Source organism: Carcharodon carcharias, chromosome 6 (genome assembly GCF_017639515.1).
Source record: "Carcharodon carcharias isolate sCarCar2 chromosome 6, sCarCar2.pri, whole genome shotgun sequence".
Taxonomy (NCBI): Eukaryota; Metazoa; Chordata; class Chondrichthyes; order Lamniformes; family Lamnidae; genus Carcharodon; species Carcharodon carcharias.
In genome coordinates this window covers 139,049,652-139,072,228 of record NC_054472.1, presented here as the reverse complement: position 1 = coordinate 139,072,228, position 22,577 = coordinate 139,049,652, and the positions used below count along the sequence as shown (strand labels likewise).

The window sequence follows — 22,577 nt, the reverse complement described above, 5'->3', positions numbered from 1 at the left end:
TTAAACCTTACCTGGAAGCGGAGTCAGAAGGAACCTTAGGTTTTCCCAATTGCATTACCGATAGTAACCCAGTTCATTTTAAGTGTATTACAAACAGGAACTAAGCTAGAGTACAATATGATATCTCTGAACAATGGAAGTGGCCAGATGGACCATAACAACTTCCCCAATCCCGTATATTCCTAACACTATAGATATCCATGAAACCACTTGTACACTAGGTATGGACATTTACAAAAATATATTAAAACAATGAAAAAGGCTTTTTCTCATTTGTATTTTCTCTTAATGAAAACAGGGAATACAGTCAAATAACATGAAAAGGCAAATGATTTCAAAGAAACATCAAAATAAGGCATGCATCTTCCCCAAGGTTTCCTGTTCCACTTCATTGTGGTGCTCCAACTAACAGGAAAAGTTAGTACCAGTGTGAAGCAGGCCTGACATTCAACACAACTTTCAGGGGAACTAATTATCTGAGCTGTGGGCTACATTTAAATAAGAGGAGTATTGATTATGAAAAAGTAAAGATTAAAAGAGATGCTGTCATATCATTTTCATTTCATGACTTGAATTATCGACGTGAACTTCAAAAGTATTACAGTACTAACCTGTTGTACTTCAGCTGCTGTACTCCTGAATAGTTCAATGTACCTTTTTCCCAACATATCCTTGTGTTTCTTGAGTGCATTTTGGGCATACTCCTCACAGGTAAACAATACAAAAGCATCACCCGTTGGCCTCTCATCAGGATACTTGACAAAAAGGATTCCCTCTTTTCCACCTGTTATTGGGCAGTTTGATCCAAAAAATGTCAAGACTTCCTCTGCTGTAGCTGTGAATGGAAGCCCACGCATACGAATAATAACCTGATTCTCCTTCGATAAGAACTGAGCTACTTCATTGGAGGTACCTAGAAAGATACAATGTGAGATTAAGGCATAATAATGGAAAGGCAATAATAAACTAGCACCCAAATAAAACACATCACGTGAGGGTCAAATTATATGTGACTATAGGACCAAAAATTAGCCAAATGAATTACATGAGCTACAGGATCTAAAATGGATACTGATACTTTAGTGGATGTCTGCAATTAGTACATTTTTCACTCTTTCTGCGTGCAATGATTTTCAAGATATAAACTCTCTTCCTCGAATGTAAATTGAGGCAATAGATCAGTGACCTGTCACCAGCTTATACCCACAGCCCCACAGACAAGGATAAATGTGGGATCAAGATGGCACTGTGAAGTCCTGATGATTTTCTTACCTAACAACACTCACTTGGTGCATGCAAAGAGAAAATTGAGAATGGCAGATGCCTGTGAAACTGTACCCTAGTCAACTTCACCAGGAGGGCAGGGAAAAATGAAGGATTTAAAAAAAAGGATATATATCACTTGGTAGTTTATCAAAATCAAACAACTGATTGGTTGGCTACCAGCTATACTTCCAATTAAATCCCAAAATCTGTGTTTTAGTTTTGATGACTGGTAGGTTGTTAAATCCAAATAACCCAATTGAAATTCAAACCAGAACTGCCCATTCAGATTTCATTACAATACTTATTTTTCCATACCTTTTAATTCCTCACAGTTCAGCATTAAATTTCTGCATTCAGATGTTGTACCAATGCATTGGCTTATCTTGACTTATGCAAGATGTCAATTTTTCCCTCTAGGCTACGAGCATATCTTGTTCAGCTTGAGTAATAAAATGTGAATTTCTACGTATTGGTTGGCAAAGTAATATCAACATAGGAGAAATATATGCTTCAACAGCTACTTTACCTCCTGCAATTTTCAGAAAATCTTCCCCTGTTGCCTTGTACACCTGTAAAAGATTTAACAATGAGGATAATGTACAAATGAACTGTTGTGTTCCCTATATTACAACAGTGGCCTTACTTCAAAAGTACTTCAGTGGCTGTAAAGTGCTTTGGAACATTCAGGGGTTGGCAAAGGCAATACTTAAATGCAAGCTTTTTTTTCTTTCAATGATGCACAAAGGTTTTATAGGCCTGAATTTTACCTTTGGCTGGTGCACCCAATTGGTAGGCCCGGGAATGGTTGGGAAACAAACTGCCGACCACAATCGGCTCTGAACGTGATTTCATGCTGGCTGGCCAGCGTGAAATGCACACTGAAAAACTCAGCGCTGCTGGGATGGGGGCAGGGAGAGGGCGAACAATGACATTACTGTGGGCATGGGTGAACGCTGCAAGAAAGCTCCCTAAAGGCAGACAACTGCCTCAGGGAGCTGGAGACCTGAAAAAGCTAAAATAAAGGTTTTAAAAACTGAGGAAAGTGTCCATGCATCATAATCAATCATCTGAAAATATAGTTGATAAAACTGCTGTCCACAGAAATTTGTGTGTTTTATTTCATCACAGAAATTTCATTCCGCCCTTAAGAATATAAGAAATGGGAGGAGTAGGCCATTCGGCCCCTCAAGCCTGCCCTGCCATTCAATAAGATCATGGCTGATCTACTGAAGGCCTCAGCTCCTCTTTCATGCCAGCTCCTCATAGCCCTCAACTCCCTGTTATTTCAAAAATCTATCTACCTCCTCTTTAAATACTTTGTGATCTAGCCTCCACAATTCTCTGGGGTAGAGAATTCCAGACATTTACTACCCCCGAAAGAAGAAATTCCTTCGCATCTCAGATTTAAATGAGTGTCCCCTTATTCTGTAACTATGTCCCCTAGTTCGAGATTCCCCCACCAGTGGAAACATCTTCTCAACGTCTACCCTGTCAAGTCGCCACAAAATCTTGTACGTTTCAATAAGATCACCCTTCACTCTTCTAAACTCTAATGAATAAAGGCCTAACCTGTTTAGCCGTTCTTGATAAGTTAACCCTTTCAACCCAGGAATCAGCCAAGTGAATCTCTTTTGAACTGCCTCCAATGCCAATATACCCTTTCTTAAAAACGGGGACCAAAACCATACAGAGTCCCCCAGGTTCGGCCTCACCAACCCCCTGTACAGTTGTAACTTCCCTATTTTTAAACTCCAACCCCCTAGCAATACAGGCCAAAATTCCATTTGCCTGCTTATGTACTTGCTGCACCTGCATGCTAACTTTGTGTGTATCATGCACAAAAACACCTAGATCCCACAATGCTGCATTTTTGTTGGAGTCTCTCTCCATTTAAATAATAGTCTGCCTTTTGATTCTTCCTACCAAAGTGCGTGACCTCACCCTTTCCTACATTAAACTTCATCTGCCAAGTTTTTTTCCCACTCTCAGCTTATCTATATCCCCTAATGGCCTCATCACAACATGCTTTCCCACCTATTTTTGTATCATCAGCAAGTTTGGATACATTACACTCTGGCATCTCCTCTCAGTCATTAATATAGATAGTAAATAATTGAGGACCTAAGACTGATCCTTCTGGCACTCCACTAGTTACGTCTTTCCAAAGACCTGATAATCCCGACTCTGTCTTGCGTGTGTTAACTAATCCTCAATCCTTGCTAATACATTATCTCCAGTACAATGAGCCCTTTCCCGTGGCACCTTTTCCATTGCCTTCTGGAAATCCAAATACACTACATCTACTGGTTCCCCTTTATCAGTTATGCTTGTTACATCCTCAAAGAACTCTAGCAAATTTGTCAAACATGATTTCCCTTTCACAAAACCATGTTGATTCTGTTTGATTGTGTTAAGCTTTTCTAAATGTCCTATTTCTTACTTAATAATGGACTCTGGCATTTTCCCAATGACAGATGTTAGGCTGACTGGCCCATGGTTTCTTGCTTCTTGTCTCCCTCCCTTCTTGGGCAGGGGCATCAAATTACCAATTTTCTAATCCGTTGGGATCATCCCAGAATTCAGTGAGTTCTGGAACATTTCAACCAATGCCTGCACTATCCTTGCAGCCACTTCTTTTAAAGCCCTTGGATGCAGGCCATCAGGTCTTGGCGACTTGTCTGCCTTTAGTCCCATTAGTTTGTCAACTACTTTGTCCTTCGTGATGGAGGCTGTTACAAGATCTTTCCTCCAATTAGCTCCTTGCCTATCTGATATCTTTGGGATGTTTATAGTGTCCTCCACTGTGAAGACCGATGCAAAATATTGTTAAAAGTTATTTGCCATTTCCCTGTTCCCATTTATCAATTCTCCAGTCACATTCTCCAAGGGTCCCACGCTTACTTAGCTGCTCCCTTTTTATATATCCGCAGAAGCTCCTGCAGTTTGTTTTTATATTTTTTGCCAATTTACTTTCACAATCAATTTTCTCCCTCTTTATTAGCTTTTTAATAATCCACTGCTGGTTCGTAAAAAATTCCCAATCCTTTGGCCTACCACTAGTTTTCGCTGCTTTGTTTTGGATTGGATACTTTCCTTAACTGCATTTGTTAACCATGGATAGTTCACCCTTCTCAGAGGCCCTCTTTTTGACTGGGATAAATTTTTGCTGAGCTTTATGAAATATCTGCTCAAATGTCTGCCACTGACTTTTCCCTTCATCTATTTTCCCAGTCTGCTATAGACAACTCTTTCTACATATCTCTGTAATTGCCCTTATTTAAGTTGAGGACACTGGTTTGAGACATGAGTTGCTCACCCTCAAATTGAAATTGAACTGAATTGAGATCTTGGATGAGGTTCGATGAAAAATGCAAAGGCTGCCTGGCCGATTCACCCGTCCACCAACCGTAAGGTTGGACAGGCAATGAAAAATCGGAGTCAATTGCGCCGTTAATCGGCTTAATTGTCCTTTTAAATGGCGGCAGGCGCACTTCCGACTTTTGCACACGCCCGCCGAACGAAATATTGCGAGAGTGTGCAACGACGATTTGACACTCACCCAACGTCTTCTCGCGTGATATTACGCCCGATTGGGTCAGGGGCGCGCCCGAGACGTAAAACTCTGCCCTTAGGATTTAGAGCAATTAAAGGTTCAAATTCAAGTGCAAATTTACTTACCAAATGGAGTGCACTCTACTTGCTACATTCAAAATATATTAAATGCAAAATAGCAGAGCTGAGAGGGTGCATGCCAGAGTGAACTATGGCGCGTACTAAAGCAACAGCGTGAGAGGGATGACATGGCTAGAAAGTAGAGAGCAGGGGCCACTTGTGCCCTTTTAACACTTGGGTGTAAAATACTGAAAATCAGGAAGGATAGACTGTACACCCTAACAGAACCCAGTGATTTTCAATAGTTAACAAGATAATTGGCCCATCTTACTTCTTGCATTTAGAACGTCACCCCATTGCAGCATCTAATGTTTCTTAAATAATACCAGTGTTTCCATCTCCACTGTTTTATCTAGAAGTCCATTCTATATTGATCACTATGTGAAGAGTAACTTCCCAATATCAGTATTAAAATTATCTCCAACCAGTTAAATTTGTGACCAATGTTACAGCTCACCAGAGTCCAGCGGTTCAGATAAAGATCGATGAGATATGACTCTATCACCGAGTATGTGCAAGGTAAGTAATCAAACAACACTAGACACTGTCATGAACACCATCTGAAGGAGCCAAGCAAGAGGATTTACACTTCATCAAGGGGGCTGAGGCAGATACATCCTTAAATCACTTAGTACTTACCAGCTACTGCAAAAATTGTAGGAAACAAAACAAGCCCAGTGAAGAAATGAAAAGTGTCTCAAAGTCCAAGGATATTGTCTTGGAAGAATATCCCCACTACTCCAATGCTATGGCAGTACTTTGAACAGCACAGGCACCTCACAGTCAATGAAAACTTACTAGTCTTCAATGACAGAATAGTTGCACCAAGAACTCCTCAGCTTTATGTTCTTTAAAGACTTCACCAAGGTCATCTAGGAATAGCAAAATGTCATGCGAAAGCACAGCAGTTTGGTGGCTAGTCATTACTCACTATAGAAGAAATGATTTCTAATTATCTTACTTGTGCTGAAGTACCTTTTACTTTTCCATCAAGGCCTTGGGAGCAACTGGATTTATTTGAATTCAGGGGGAGATCCTTCCTTATCGTCATTGATTGCTACTCATGATAGATTGAAGCAAACAGGTTGCATAGTATCACAGCAGCAACAACAGTCATCATCTCCCTCAAGAAAATTTATCCTACACTTGGCATCCCAGGCATAGTAGTGTTTAATAATGGGCCAATTTGCTAATGAGATATTCTACAATTTCACAAATGAACATGGCTTTGATCACCTCTCTATCCTCAGGCAAATTGAGAAGCTGAGAGAGCGATATGAGCCAAAGATTTATTGAAGTGAAAGGAAGAAGTGTTAGAATTATTTCTCTCAAGACTGAGGTTTTCTTCTACAAAATGGAAGGAGATGGCATGTTCTGGACATTTGGACGTTAACCTGAATTTTTTTTATTATATAAAAAAGGTTCACCTTTGAACTGTCAGCAAACAAGCCTCTTCCAAGAAGTCACCTGACACTTATGGTACTTGAAGATTTTTTTTGTTTTAAACTGCAATCATTTTAATTGATGGAGAAAAATAAACTGAAAAGGAAGGTTGATAACTTGCTGGAAATCATGTAGGGGAGAGGAAAAAAAAACTTAAGTTGTGAACCTGCTTGTTTTGAGGGCAGTCTTGTCAGAGAATGAGCTGAGAAAGGAAGGCTCCCTCTCTCTACTTAGCCAAAGAAATGTGTGGTTATCAACCTGTAGCAGGGGAACCCTCATCTGAGTATAACGAGTCTGCATTTGGACCTGTAAAGCTGGACTAGGTGGTGAGAACTTCCAGGCATCTACCAAGACTAGCGGCCCATCTGAACAAGAAAGAATTCCAGGCCAATAGAATCGAGACCCTGCGGACTCTATCCTTTATTTTATCATGCCCATCTTCCAAATCCCATCTCTGCAGAGAGACTCTGTTTGTCCTTTGTTTGTGTGTCTGTGTGCTGGGGGAATTCTTTAGGAAGAGATACTTTCTGATTACAATTGTGTGTCAACCAGTACTTGCAACTTGTTAAAAGAAGTTTTGTTTTAAAAATAAATTAAACATTGAGTTTTTTGAAAGAAGCCTAGTCAAAGCCACTCTTTTTCTAGGTACTAGAGGTATAGGTACACAATTAGCCATTTCAGTGAGAAAATTAAACATTTAAGTTAATGGTACAGCCTGCAGACTAACAGGGCTTCATAATTTGTGCACTCCTCCTATCCTGGTCATAACAGAAGACCTTAATCTAGCTCTTCTGACTTATCAAACCTCACCACTACAAAATGGGTTCTCACTATGCAAGTTACTAATGGGTAGAGATTGAAAACACAGTTTCTATCTCTAGAAACTCAAACCCAACATCACCACGATCAACAAGAGGGTAAAATAGTACGAGGAAGGACAGAGAAACAATCAGGCTCGGACCTTTAATCACAGGCACACAGCACATGAGTTATCAGTGCTGAAGCCTAGTGAAGTATAGGCTTGAAACTAACAGAAGGAAGGTGCAATCATTGTAAAAATTCCATAAAGATCATACAGGTTTGAGACATCCCAGGAGGAACCATGAGGAGAAACAGTGATGCCTTAACATCCTTGGTAAGAAAGCCAATAGAAACTAGGGTTTACTACTCAGATCCTGAAGAAGAAGAAAAGCTTACCACAAGCTCTACAGCCAGCCAGGAAAAGAATACTAACAGAAGGCAGAATACAGAATATCTTTGACCTCAAAAAAAAGAGATGAGAATGAGATCAGGGAGATTGGACGAGGCAGCTCAGAGACTAACCCTGTTAATTTTGAGATTTTGGGAGTGGGGGGGTGGGGAGATGCAGGAGGATGTAAATGATTAAGGGAAAAGACTTGGGGGGGAAGATGTAGACTATAAAGCGTTAACATCAGAAGCATACACGATGCTGATGTAATAATGATATCAGATCACATGACCGAGAGAGAGTGCTTGATCTGGAAGGAAAAGCTCCAACCTTGTGTGTCCCAATGTACAAATACTTGCTGTATATAAAGAGTAATAGTTTTGAGAATCTACTCAAGTAGCATATTTTGGGAGAATATACAATCCCCCAAACCTCCGTCCAGACGCCACCCACACAACAAAACAGATATATGTTTATCATCAAGTGCAGTTAAACTTTTAGGTCTCTTTCTGCTTCATTCCTAGCTTTTGCAACACCAGTTAGAGTACAGTGTTGCCCTTTTGGAAATCCATATCCCAGAACTTCACAAATTAAGGTCAACTTGGGTTGTGACTTTCTGAAAGAAGTCAGAGATTGGTCAGACAGACTGTTCCTCATCTGAAACTCTGCTGACTGCTGTTTATTAGATTAATTTTGTAAAGATAATGCTCAAATTTACTTCTGATAACTGATAACTTGATTATTTTGTGAGGAATGTTGGAATGTGTTAAGGTAAATGAGTCTGCAATTGTCTGGACAAGTTTTGCCACCAACTCTGTATTTAAGTTAGTTTGAAAGCACTGATACGGCCCAGTAGCCCTCTCTTCATCCCATCCAGATGCCAAGAATGAAAATCTACTCCAGGAGCTTCTTGGATTACCAAAATAGCAGTTCCTGATGTGGTCCAGGAAATCTGTTGGGACTCCATATACATAAAACATGAGGACTTGGGGGTAGAGGTGTTAGGAAACACGAAAATACTTACCCAAATCAGGAGTTCAGAGTTTGGGAACTAAAGCTGCTGTCAGGTCTAAGGACTTCTTGCATGTGTCCATTGGGAAAGGGCAACACATGCACAGTTGGCGTCTATCACGTCTTCAGGCCAGGAACTGGCCTTGCGCACACGCACAAAATTAAAAAAGTGTGAAATTGTAGGTCAGGTGACCAGAAGAGAAGCACCATTAAAGATGTGTCCCAGGGAGCAGGGCACGGGTCTGGGGCAAAAACAGATTCCAGAAGACAATCCTAGGTAATGGACAAGGACGGAGATCAAAAATAGATCTTGTTAAACAAAGTTGAGAGGAGGGATCAGAGTAATTGATTTTGAATTAAAGAGAGAATGCTGTGGGGAGCAGACTTGAAGCAAATCTGAGAAGCCCTGAAGATCGGGGGGTTGGTGGGGGGGCAGCCGAAGGTTGGTGACTCTGTGCTGCAGGCTGTAAGGCCAAAAGTACTCTTTTGGAGCCGTGGTGTTCTGCTTGGCACAGCCAAAAATCTGAAGTGTTCTTGGAAGGTGAACTTGAGTGCACTCGGAGGTCCAGGGGAAAGGAATCTCAGAAGGAGAGACTGAAACCCTGGAGACAGATCCTTGTTGAAACTATCCGAGTAGGAGCGATGTTTGGAGAGAATTCAAAGGCGAGTTCTTCAAATGTGGAGATCATAAACCTTTGTGAGAAAGGCAATTTCAGCGAGACTGGTTGGCTCACAGTGTAACAAGCACTTGGGTGGGTTGCTGAGAAATCCATAGGCCGGAATTTTCCAGCCCCTCACACTGATGTAAATGGGGATTTCAATGGGGAACCCGCTGTTGGGCAGCTGGAAGATTCCAGCCATAGAATCTACCTTGGTTGCATGTCATTTACATTGGAGTGTGGTATGTCTGTCCAGTTCGCCAGTTGGTTCACATATACTGCATATTTTACCTTGAATATTAGAGTATATGATAGATATGGTAAATTATTCTATCTTTCTGACTTTGTTTGACTGTAAAAAGATAGCTAGGTTGAAGGAATAGTGAATATTTAAATCATTTTCTTGCATTTGTATAGAGATCTTTCCAACCTTTTTGTCTGGTGTAATATAGTTCATTTTTCTTGTTTAATAAATGTTTTATTGTGTGTTAAAAGTTCATCAGCAGACTCCTGTGAACTTGTTCAGTAACCTACCTCCACGGCTTCTAAAAAAAAGTTAGGATCTATCAAGCCAGATTCCACTCTGGGATCTGACTTGTTCAGCATTATCAGCTGGGATCATAACAGAGGCAATAATAATAAACTTCTATGAATTTTAAGTGCTTGAGATTACCTCTACATTGAAGACACTATATAAATGCAAGTTGTTAATGACATTTAGACACAATGACAAAAAATGCATGGACTGCAAGAAAATATAAATAGGTTATGAGAGTTGGTCCCATAGATGTGGAAAACAGAGTTCAATGCAGATAAATGTGAAGTAACCAATTTTAGGAAAAATACAAAACTGCTTCCAAAATGAGTAGAGAAACTAAAATAATCAGGAGTAAATATGGACTGATCTTTAATAGCAGGAATGCAGGTGGAAAAAGGCCACAAAATTATAAATGCTTTCTGAATTTTATACATTTAGACACCGTTTTTTTCTAAAAAATGATGGATGATAAATTTATACTAACGGCTACTCAGGCTGCAGCTGAAGTGTGTCGTTTCTGGACACAATTATAGAAAGGATATTGAAATCATGGGAATAAGGCAGCAAATTCACTGGAACGATACCAGTGATGAGGGTATGATAGAAAAAACAGTGCTGCATTTACTGGAGCAGAGAATGCTGGGAGAGAGAATCTAATACAAAAGTATAAAATTATGAAAAGGTTTGATAGGATAAATAATTATTTTCACTAACTGGTGAATTGTTAAAGTGGCATTAACTTTAGATTAATATATAAAGGAGCATAAACTTTTGATTTGTATGGAGGGGTGGGTGAAAGCAAATTTTCACACAACTAATAATGGTAATAAATGGCACTGAAGCCCAATCATAAAAATTGAGAAGATTATGTAAACGTTTGAAGAAAAATATTAAAGGTATAGGGTATCGAGCAGGGAAATAGCAGGCAAGAATATTACATTCACATCACACAAGTGCCAGGGAATGATCATCTCCAACAAGAGAGAATCTTGACATTACCATCACTGAATCCCCCATTATCAACATTCTGGGGTCACCAGTGATCAGAAACTGAACTGGACCAGCCATATAAATACTGTGGCTACAAGAGCAGGTCAGATTCTGGGAACTCTGCAATGAATAACTAACCTCCTGGTTCACTAAAGCCTGTCCACCATCTACAAGGCACAAGTCAGGACTGTGATGGAATAATCTCCACTTACCTGGAAGAGTGCAGCTCCAACAGCACTCAAGAAGTTCGACACTATCCAGGACAAAGCAGCCCACTTGACTGGCACCCCATCCACTACAGTAAACATTCACTTCCTCCACTAGCAATGTAGTGGCAGTGTGTACCATCTACAAGATGCACTGCGCCAACTCACCAAGGCTCCTTCAACAGCACCTTCCAAATCTGCGACCTCTACCACCAAGAAGGATGAGGGCAGCAGATGCATAGGAACAACGCCACCTATGAGTTGTTCTCCAAACCACACACCAACCTGACTCAGGACTATATTGCTGTTCCTTCACTAACGGTGGGTCAAAATCCAGGAACTCACTCCCTAACAGCACTGTGGGTGTACCTACACTACATGGACTACAGCAGTTAAAGGTGGCGGCTTACGATCACCTTCTCAAGGTCCATCAGGGTTACACAATAAATGCTGGCAGAGTCAGTGATGCTCACATCCCATGAAAGAATGAAAAAAATAACCTTAAAACACTTCAAACAAAGTTTAAGAGGTTACCTAGGGAAAAGTTGGGCCTATTAAGGACCCAAAGGGAAATCTTCAAATAGAGGCAGAGGGCATAGCTAAAATATTAAATGAGTATTTTGCTTCTGTCTTCAAAGAGGAAGTGTATGATGTAAAGTTTACACTAAAAAGAGAAGGAAGTTATGGACAGGATAGTAAAACATACCAACTTTCAAAATGCTAATCATTTTGGTAAGTCACCAGGTTTGGAATACATCCTAGGTTGACAAAAGAATCAAGAAAGTGCAGATAGATGAGGCCTTGACTTAAATATTTTAATCGTCATTAAATACAAGAGTAGTGCAAAAGGACTGGAGGTTTACTTATGCTCTTCCATTATTAATAGAAAATGGAGAGGGATGTTGTCATCATGACTTGATGAGGTTTTGCTAATTCTGAGTGAACAGAGATAGTTTTTCTTGAAACTATTTATCAAAAATTATTTACAAGGACCACATGGTAAGAACATGATTTTCTGGACACAGTCTAATCTGTGCCTTGCTCTCTTGGAGCCTCTTGGTCATCCGATTCTTGATGTCATGCTTACATCATCATTGTCTTATGGTTTTGGGTTTATCCTTGTAGAGTAAAGGATTAATGGTTATGTTAATAAGACAATCAGTTTAACATCACTGGTGGGAAAGTTATTTAAAAATTCTCATCAGGGACAAAAACTTCTGTAAAGGCATGGGTTAACCGAGAAGATCCACCATGGATTTGTTAAATGCAAATTGCATTTGACAAACTTGAGTGATTTCTTTGATGAGGTAAAGGAGAAGCTTGATCAAGGTGATACAAAATAAACTGCATGTATGAACTTTCAGAAGGCATTCAACAAAGTGTCACACAGGTTTGTAAAGGAGATATAAGCCTATGGAATCAAGGAGAAAATGATATGTGAATGCAGAATTGGATCAATGATAGGAAACAGGATGGTGGATAGGTGTTTTTCAGGCTGGGAGATGGTTTGCAGTTCCCCAAGGGTCAGTTTTGTGTTCACTACTCTTTGTTATTTTCATAAATGACCTGAGAGCAGCACGATAAAGTTTGTAGATGAAACAAAACTTGACAACGTCGTATGTGGAAATGAAGATAGCTGTAGACTTGATGATGGACAGGATGGTGAAATGGACAGAAGCCTGGTAGATGGAGCTCAATGCAGAGAAGTATGAAGTGATGCTCTTTGGGAGGACTAATATGGAATTACATTATGCTACAAATGATACGATTTTGAAAAGTGTAACTTTTCCCTTGATTATTACCTTATTCTAAAAACCAATAATCCTCACTTAAATCTAGAGCTCTACAGATGTAGACTGTGTACCCACTTAAAACTAATATTTCCTATTCTTTACCTACAAAAACACTATTATTCATCATGTAGTTCATTTCAATACTTGAATATCCTCTAGCTGATGTAAAAGCTTCATATCTGAACTGCTTCAGTTGTCTAACATTGCGCTTTTATTGTAAATTGAAAAGCTGTCAGCATTATTCAGAATGAATCAGCATGCACTAATATAAATACTCCTCATAACTGTATACATTGGCTAAAGGCATCAATAAAAAGGAATATATATAATTTGAAATGTATGCAATATAAACAGCTACAAGTAAATGTAACAGACAGATATCTTCAAAGTATAATATTCAAATATGGGAATGCAGGGAGGCTTTGGGAATTTTTAGGAATTTAACCGAGATGCCAATGTACAAGTGTACAGTTTTTCCATAGCCCAGCAACTCTAGATTTGAGGAATGCACAATATATACCTCAATATATCGGTTTCCCATGTGATGTTTGTGTCTTTGTAGTGCCAGGTCTCTGTGTTCATCATTAATGAATCTCACAAGAGCTTCTCCATTCCTTCTTCCCTGAGAGTTTAGGCATAGTGCAGCCCCACCCCTTTAAATACAAAAAGCATCATTCATATCTTTAAGGGCTGTAAAACAACAATTACACAAATGCCTCTACAGATTTTAGAATTTGAAGTGAATACATTTTATCTCAAAGGAAATGCCCAATATAAGCACTTAAAGAGCCTCCATTTAGCTAAGTGTAAAAATTGCAATAGTTCTAATGCTTTTCATTGTTAGTTATTGATCAAAAATCAATTCAATATTTACAGATATGACTTAAATAACTTGCATTTGTGTAAATTTTAGCCTAAGTGTAAATTTTATTAAAATAATCAAGGTGAAAATTCTCTATCTTTACAGTACTATTCATTTCCTCAAATAAAGTTCCCTTAGAACCCAACACTGCATATGCCTAAAATGGTTATTCACACATCACACTGCAAATTAGAACACCACAAAACTATTTCATGTACATTTTTGAAAGCTAAATTCAATTCAAAACATTACAGACGGATATAAAAGGCAAAGGATTTTTTATTGTGAATTTAACAGAATTCAAACTAAATATAAACAATGTAACGGCTGCTATGAATCTCTCAATTAAGGATATGGGATATTGTTAATCATATCTGCCAAGACTGCATTTTCCTTCCAAAAAAGTGAAATTATCTAGACATTTGAATGCTGACCTGGAGTTCACTTTTAAAAAAAGGGTCATAAGTTCACCTTGGAACTGTAAACAACCAGGCCTCTTCCAAGAAATCACCTGATCTGATGGTACTTGAGGAAGATCTATTTGTTTGTTTTGAACTGCAATTACTTTAATTCATGGGGAAAAACTGAAGAAAGACAAAAGCTGGTAACTTGCTGCAAAGCACATTTCAGAGAGAAGAAAAAAACTTAAGTTTTGGACCTGCTGATTTTGAAGTCAGTCTTGTTGGGGAATAAGCTGAGACATGAAAACTACCCGAACTGGTTCTCCCTCTTTCTGTTGCCTGAAATTGTTTCGCTATCAACCTATAGCCAGAGAATCCTCATCCAAGTGTAACTGGTCTGCATTTTGGACCTGCAAAGCTGAGGCAGGAAGAATTGATTCAGCCATGTTGTGGCCTTCCAGACATCCACCAGGATCAGCAGCCAGTCTTCATGCAAGGGAACTCCAGATCAACAGCATAAAGACTCTGCGAAACTTATCCTTTATTTTATAACGTCTGTCCTCCAAAGCCCATCTATGCAGAGACACCCTATTTATTTGTACTTTGTCTGTGTGCGTGCGCCGGGGAAATTTCTTTGGGAGAGATAGATAATTATACTTCCAGATTACAATTGTGTGTTAACCAGTACTTGCAAGTTGTTAAAAAGTTTTGTTTGATAATAAACAATCATTCTGTGTTTATTGAAAGAGCCTGGTTAAAGTCTCTTTTCTGAGTATCATTGTGTAGGTGAATAATTGGCCATTTTGGTGAGTAAATTAAACTTTTTAGTTAACGGGGAGTAGTGGAGCTCAATAATACGTGCACTCCTCCCACCTCTGTTGTAACAATATTTCCAATAATTTACTGGATGGTCATCCAACAGCACACTTCAGAGAGCAATGATTGCAAGAATTCAGTTCAAGTAGCTTATCTTTGTCATGTGAACCTTGGGATTAGATTACAATTTTATTGCAGATATCTAACTATAATAATGAATAAGTCATTTATTAACACAAGTATTTTTGAAGCTATTTTGTGTTTTTTCCTTTAATTTGTAATTTTAATTAGTTGCATTTTCAGTGATCATGGCCAGAATCTTCTGGTTGGTGTGCCCCGCTCGCTGAAGCATAAAATGTCACAAGATGATGTCGGGTGTGCATCCTGACATCACTGTACGTCATTCCGATTTTCAGTTCGGCAGGCATGCACCGGAGTTGTCTGCGCGCCTGCAGAACTGTCAAAGGCCTATTAAAGCCACTTAAAAACTAATTAAAACAATCAACAGAGCTGCCTGTCCAAGGTTGGCAGGCAGCGAAGAGCAGTCTTTGCATTTATCATGAAATCTCATCCACGGGTGGGATGAGGTTTCATGAAGGATTTATAAATCCAATAAATTTTTTAATCGAAATTCACTGACATGTCTCAGCTCATGTGGCACTGTCACATGAGGGGACAATGTCTGAAAAATGTTTTTTCTTTAATCAGATTTTGAGAAATGAAATTAAACTCTGAGGCAGCTCCATGCCTCGGAGATTTCTGCGCACGTGCAAAAGAGCGCTCAATTCACCCCAATTCAGCCTACACCCCCTGCCTGCACAGGGAGCGCTCAGCCTTAATTGGCCCGCCCATGTAAAGTGGCATGGTGCAGCCAATCACAGGCTGCTCCTGCTCAGCACCCCCCCCGCCCCAGACGGGAAGAAAATTCTCCCCTAAGAGACTGAGACCATGTTATTTGGGATCTCTAAGAATAGCATGCCTCAAGGGATACTTAATCTGTCATGACAGGATTCAGGGAGTATCATTTGTATGTAGAAATACAAGCAATAATAGTTTTGCGCATGGAGCCTCATGCATTATTTGCATATTTTTCGTAATAAATTACAGAAAAATTAAACTTACTCTCCATTTTAAACTGGGTATAGACCTTAATGCAAGTGCTAAAACCAAAGGCTTAATTCTTTGCAAACATACTAGTTAAATGGACAAATTTGAGCATAAATACAACAATGACCCAATCTTCACTGTTCTCTGGGGTAGAGAATTCTAAAGAATAACAGCCTTCCGAGAAAATAAATTCCTCATCTCCGTCTTAGCTGGGAGACCCCTTGTTTTAAATTGTGCCCCCTAGTTCTAGATTCCCCCACAAGGGGAAACATCCTCTCAGCATCCATCCTCTAAAGCCCCCTCAGAATCTTATAGGTTTCTATAAGATCACCTCTCATTCTTCTAAACTCCAATGAGTATAGGTCCAAGCTGATGAATGTTTCCTCATAAAACAACTCTTCAGCCCAGGAAGCAGCCTAGCAAACCTTCTCTGAATTGCTTCCAATGCAAATATATTCCTCCTTAAGTAAGGAGACCAAAACTGCACACAATACTCTAGGTGTGGTCTCAGCAATACCCTGTACAGTTGTAGCAAAGACTTCCCTACTTCTATACTCCATTCCCCTTGCAATAAAGGCCAATCTCCCATTCACCTTCCTAATTACTTGCTGTACCCACATGCTAATGTTCCGCATTTCACCTACAAGAACACCTAGATCCCTCTGTGCTGCAGCATTCTGCAGTCTTTCTCAGGTTAAATAATATTCTGCTTTTCAATTCTTCCTGCAAAGTGGACAATTTCACATTTTCTCACATTATACTCCAACTGCCAATTTTTTGCTGGATCACTTAACGTATCTATATCCCTTTGTAGACTCTTTGTATCTTCCTCACAATATGTTTTGTACCTATTTTTGTATTGTCAGCAAATTTGGCTACAATGCAATCACTTCAAAGTCATTAATATAAATTATATATAATCTGTATTGTATAGATTCCTGTGGCACTCCACTAGTTACAGTTTGTCATGTTGAAATTGATCCATTTATCACAACTTTCTCTTTCCTGTTAGTTAGCCAATCCTCTATCCACGCAAATATATCACCCCAATAGATGAGCTCTTACCCTGTGTAAAAAACTTCTACGTGACACCTTATCAAATGCCTTTTGGGAATCCATTAGTTACAGTTTGTCATATTGAAAGTGATCCATTTATCACAACTTTCTCTTTCCTGTTAGTTAGCCAATCCTCTATCCACGCGAATATATCACCCCAATAGATGAGCTCTTACCCTGTGTAAAAAACTTCTACGTGACATCTTATCAAATGCCTTTTGGGAATCCAAATACACTACAGCTCCTGGTTCCTCCACCCTAACTGTTACATCCTCAAAGAACTCTAATAAATTTGTCAAACACTATTTCCCTGTCAAAACCACGTTGACTCTGCCAGAATGATTTTCTAAATTGTCCAGCTACTACTTCCTAATTAATGGATTCTACCATTTTCCCAATGAAAGATATTAGGCTAACAGGCCTATAGTTTCCTGTTTTGTCTCCTTCCTTTCTTGGATGGGTGTTGGGACTTTTCCAGAATGTCAGGAATTTTGGAAGAATACAACATACTGCATCCACTATCTCCACAGACACTTCTAAAATGCTGAGATGCAGGCCACCAGGTCCAGGCAACTTGTCAACCTTTAGTTTACTTTCCCTGTACATATTCTCTAGCGATAGTGATTGTTTTCAGATCCTCCCTTCCTTTTGCCTCTTGATTTTCTCCTCTTTTTGGGATGCTTTGTGTCTTCCACTGTGAAGACAGGTACAAAATATTTGTTCAAAGTCTCTGCCACTTGCTTGTTTCCCATTATTAATTCCCCAGTCTTACCCTCTAGGGGACCAACAACTAACCAAAGATTAAATTATTTGCTTCAACTTAACAAAAACAATTGAGATACTAAATAATGAACCTAACTATTTGATATCTAGATACATAATACAAATACTTAGGTTCTGTGGGCTTAGGTTCCTTGGGTTCTGAAAAGGAACTGAAAACAATCACTATCGCTAGAGAATATGTACAGGGAAAGTAAACTAAAGGTTGACAAGTCGCCTGGACCTGGTGGCCTGCATCCCAGCATTTTAGAAGTGTCTGTGGAGATAGGGATGCAGTATGTTGTATTCTTCCAAAATTTCTGACATTCTGGAAAGGTTCCTCCACCCTAATTGTTTCCATGTGGTGCAGTGTGTCCTGGAGGCTTTGCAGAAAGTGCCACCAGCTGCTTGAACTCACTGGGATTTCTGAGCTTGAGAAGCAGATGGATTCAGTGCAATGTGTAAATCCTTATTTACACAACTATGCATGTCAACTGCACACTGTCAGGAATGATTGTGTCCTTTTCCTGAATTTTATGATGGTTGAAAGTTTCCCAGACTGTGGGTTGCAGGAGGTAGTCAGCTCAGCCAGAAAGCATTCAGGAGTAGTAAGTGGGTGGTAACCTGGAATGGTAGGAAGATACTGGCCCGTTAATGCCTGGCTAGAGGCATAGGGTAGAATCTTACATATGGCGGGCGGGCTGGGGAGGGCGTGGAGCAGATCGCTGCTCGCGATCAGCTGTGTGCCGCCATTTTACACGTGCGGGCCAATTAAGTCCCGCACAGCGTAACACGCAGTTGGTAGCACTCAGCGCTACCTGTGCAGGTGGGGGGAGGAGGGAGTCAGGGGACTGTGCTTTTTCGCACATGTGCACAAAAGAGCGCAGCAATCTCCCTGAGGCATGGAGCTGCTCAGGGAGATTAAGTAGATATAAGTTTTCAAAATATAAAGTAAAAAATGATTTAAACATGTCCCTCATGTGACAGTGTCACATGAGCTGGAACATGTGAAATTTACAAAATTTATTTATTAATTTTATAAAACCTTCAGGAAACCTCATCCCGCCCGTGGAAGAGGTTTCCTGGAAAACATGGAGGCCGCTTGGGCTCTTCGCCTGCCCACCAACCTTAAGGTTGAACGGGCAGCGTTGTGAATAAGGTAAATTGCTTTCTTCATGGCCTTAATAGGCCTTTGACATTTCGGTCGGCGCACACCTGCCGAACGCAATATTGGAATGATGCGCGATGACGTCGGGATGTTCGCTTGACATCATCTTGCGTCATTTTACATGTCGGCATGTCAGGCCCACCCCCACACGCCAGCAGCAATATTCTGCCCACAATGCAGAAGTGAAGGATTCAGGTTTCTGGGACATTGGGATCAGTTCTATGGTCGAGGAACCTGTTCAAGATGTACTGTTTGTATATGAATAGAGTTGGGATCGATATGCTTATGGGCAAGTTAACAAGTGCTGTTTAATCTAATTTGGCAGAGGGAGGGCACCAAGATTTAGTATTAGAAAGTACAAACCAAGGTATAGAGAGGGTAGGGAAACAGTTAAGAGTTATAAATAATACAGAATTAGGTGGAATCATAAAGTACAAAAATAGAGGTCTAGGTTATGTTTGGAGTGCATCTGTTAAATTGTATAAAGAATGGTTGATAAAGTTTGTGAGCTGCACTTATAAATAAGCACTCGGAAATAGGATTTAGTTGTTATAACTGGGACCAGAGTCAAAAATTCATTGGATTCAATGGTCAATGTTCCTGGATACAAGGTATTCAACAAAGATAGGGAAGGAAAATATTAGAGAGAGCAAGAGAGAATAAGAAGTCAAAGGCTCTATTTGGAGGCAAAAAATAAACAAAAGAGTTTTATGCTACTTGGTGTTTTATACAGTGCACGGAATAGTGGGAAGGATGTAGAAGAGCAGATTCACAAAGGCCAGAAACTTACCTGCGTTGGGCGGGCTAGGCAGGAGCAGGCATGGAGCCGATCGCCACCCACAATCAGCTGCGTGCCACCATTTTACATGAGCGGGCCAATTAAGGCCCGCCCAGCGTGATGTACGCAATCAAGGGTTGCCAGAGCAGCAGTGCAGCTGACTCAGAACAAAAGAGAGATCTTTTAGTAAGGTAGAAGTCATGGTTAAAGTAATCAGTACTTTGTTCTGGTGTTTAGAAAGGGAGGGCAGGGAGTTTGTCCTTAAATTTTTGAAGGTGGCAGGGTTGGTCAACAAAGCAATTACTAAAGCTTATAGGATCTTGGGCTTTATAAATTGAGGCAGAGTAATCTACTCTGCAAGGAACTTATTCCTTTTAAAAAAAAATCATATGTACGATGTGTGTGTCACTGGCGAGACCAGCACTTATTATTGATCCCTAACTGCACTATTAAGATGGTCCTGAGCCACCTTCTTAAAACATTGCAATTCTTCCTGGTGGTTTTTAAAACAGAGTAGCATTCTCAGTTATTTCAGAGGATAATTAAGAGTCAACAATATCGCTGTGGGTCTGGATTCACACAGGCGAGAAAGGGTAAAGACAGCAGGTTTCCTTCTTGAACAATGAACCAGTAGGAGTTTTAATCAACAATCCAGTAGCTCACCATTACTGACTGTAGCTTTTTGTTTTACATTTATTTAATTCACTGAATATTGGTGGGATGTGAACTGATGTTTCTGGATTAATAGTCCAGGCCTTTGAATTACTAGTTCATTAACATAACCAGTACACTATCATAAAGCCAAAATATGTAAAATAACTATTCCGTCCAGCTAAAATTTGGATCCAATTCTGGGCACCATACATTCAGAAAAATGTGAAGGCTTTGAAGAGGGTACGGAAGAGATTTACAAGAATGGTTCTAGGGATGAGGAATTAAAGTTACATGAAGCTGGGGTTATTCTCCTTAGAGCAGAGGCCAACAGCAGATTTGATAGAGGGGTTTAAAATCAGGAACAATTTACCGAGTAAATATAGAGAAACTGTTTCCAAAGGCAGAAGGGTCAATAACCAGAAGGCACAGATTTAAAACATGATTGTCAAAAGAACCAGGGGCAACATGAGGAAAATCTTTTTATTTTTAAATGCACCAACTGATAGGGTGGTTTCAAAAAAATCAATAGTAGCCTTCAAAAAGAATAGGGTAAATATTTGAAGGAGAAAAATATTGGAGGGATACAGGGAAAGCACAGGGAGCGGGACTAACTACATTGCTCAAGAGCCAATGCAGACTTGATGGCGAAATGGCCTCCTCTTATGCTGTACTATTCAATGATTCTAATATAAATGCATGATGGGAGAAAGGTGAGACAATCTGGAACTATCTAGATTTGCATCACAATTTTTAATAATGATCTCAACCATGCCATTACAGTGAGGTGCTGAGCAGAGACTAGAAATATTTCCTTGATAAAGGGAGAAGCCTAAAAGTCAAAAGAGGAGTCCATGCTCCCAAGTATCCTATTCATTTAGGATCAGAGGACCAGAAGATTTTTTCTTACTCCCTTCACTTTCTTTTTTTGAAAAACTATCCAACTCTCACCTAATTAAAAATTATGGAGTTGGTGGCATTGGTGGTGTGGAGACAGGTTTTTGTGTGCCTTTCCACTTTATAAGGGAGGAGATGAAACTTGCCAGGCAAGAGAAGAACCATCTGAACAAAATGACAAATATAATTTTAAAAACAATAATCACAGAAATTCTGAAATAGTGTATATTATTGTAAATTTGTTTTCTATTAAAATACTAACTTAGCTATGTTGAGACCCCTGAAGAATCTAGCAATATCTTGGTCAGATGACTGCCAGGGTAGCCCCCTCGCTCTGATTACCGTATTATCATCAATGATCTCCATCTTGCTGCTGTTAGTAGGAAAAGATAAGAAAATAGTTAAATAATTGTAAATTTTAAAAAAGTACTCTTGTGAAGCCTCATTATCCAATCAACCAGCACAAAATTAGCCAATCATCTCATATGTAATAAAATCAGAAAATGTTGGAACTACTCAGGTCAGGCAGCACGCATTGGGAGAAAACAGTTAATGTTCCACCTCTTTCTCACTCCCCAGCTGCTTCCTGGCCTACTGAGTATTTCCAGCATTTTCTGTTTTTGCTTCAGATATCCACCATCTGCAGTTTTTAGCTTTTGTATTAATAATCTCTCACACTTGGTTTAGGTTTGGAATAAATTCTACAATAAATTAATCACCACCAGGTAAGGTAAATAGCATTTTTTTCATAAATGGAATATTAAATAATCCTAACAGGATAGTTCATGTTGAGAGTGGTAACAGCTGCTATTGTGTTTTGATTTCAAAAGGCGATAGAAATAATTCCAATTGCTAAATTCATGAATGTTGTCTGGTTGCTAAGGGGATGAAAGATTTGAAAACAAAACTTAATTTTGAAATTGAGTTGTCAAGTATTAGCATATAAAAAGTTTCACATTTGGAGGAAAATCTTTTTTTCAATCATTTTAATTGAGGCTTCTTTAATCCATTTAAAACATGCCCAAGTCTTCATTAAAATAGCAAAACATTTCACTACATTTATTGTGTTTTAATGTTCAGACTATATTTTGAAGCACTTGCACCCAACAGACAGAGAATCATTTTATTTTCCTCTACACCACTTTCTAGGGGGTAGGGGAACAGCAGGTGACAATAAATAAAATTGTATTTAAATGCAATGATCATGGCAGTCTGCATTTACTCAGCAGACATTTACATCTAACTGACACACATACAGTATATCTCTTCATTTACTCAAATAATTAGAAACCAAATCCTAAGGGTGCACATTATA

General features: G+C 39.4%; 1 protein-coding gene across 6 annotated transcripts in view; it reads right to left on the bottom strand.

Moving 5' to 3' along the window:
• Positions 1–22,577, bottom strand: part of esrp1 (epithelial splicing regulatory protein 1) — a 130,788-nt gene that overhangs the window by 96,396 nt on the left and 11,815 nt on the right. For all 6 annotated transcript variants that reach the window (XM_041190305.1, XM_041190300.1, XM_041190301.1 and 3 more), the window contains exons 7-10: positions 21,525–21,635; positions 13,288–13,420; positions 1,793–1,835; positions 612–913 (exon numbers count right to left, since the gene is read on the bottom strand). In XM_041190305.1, coding sequence (XP_041046239.1) covers positions 612–913; positions 1,793–1,835; positions 13,288–13,420; positions 21,525–21,635 — 589 coding nt within the window. The remainder of the gene's footprint in view (positions 1–611; positions 914–1,792; positions 1,836–13,287; positions 13,421–21,524; positions 21,636–22,577) is intronic.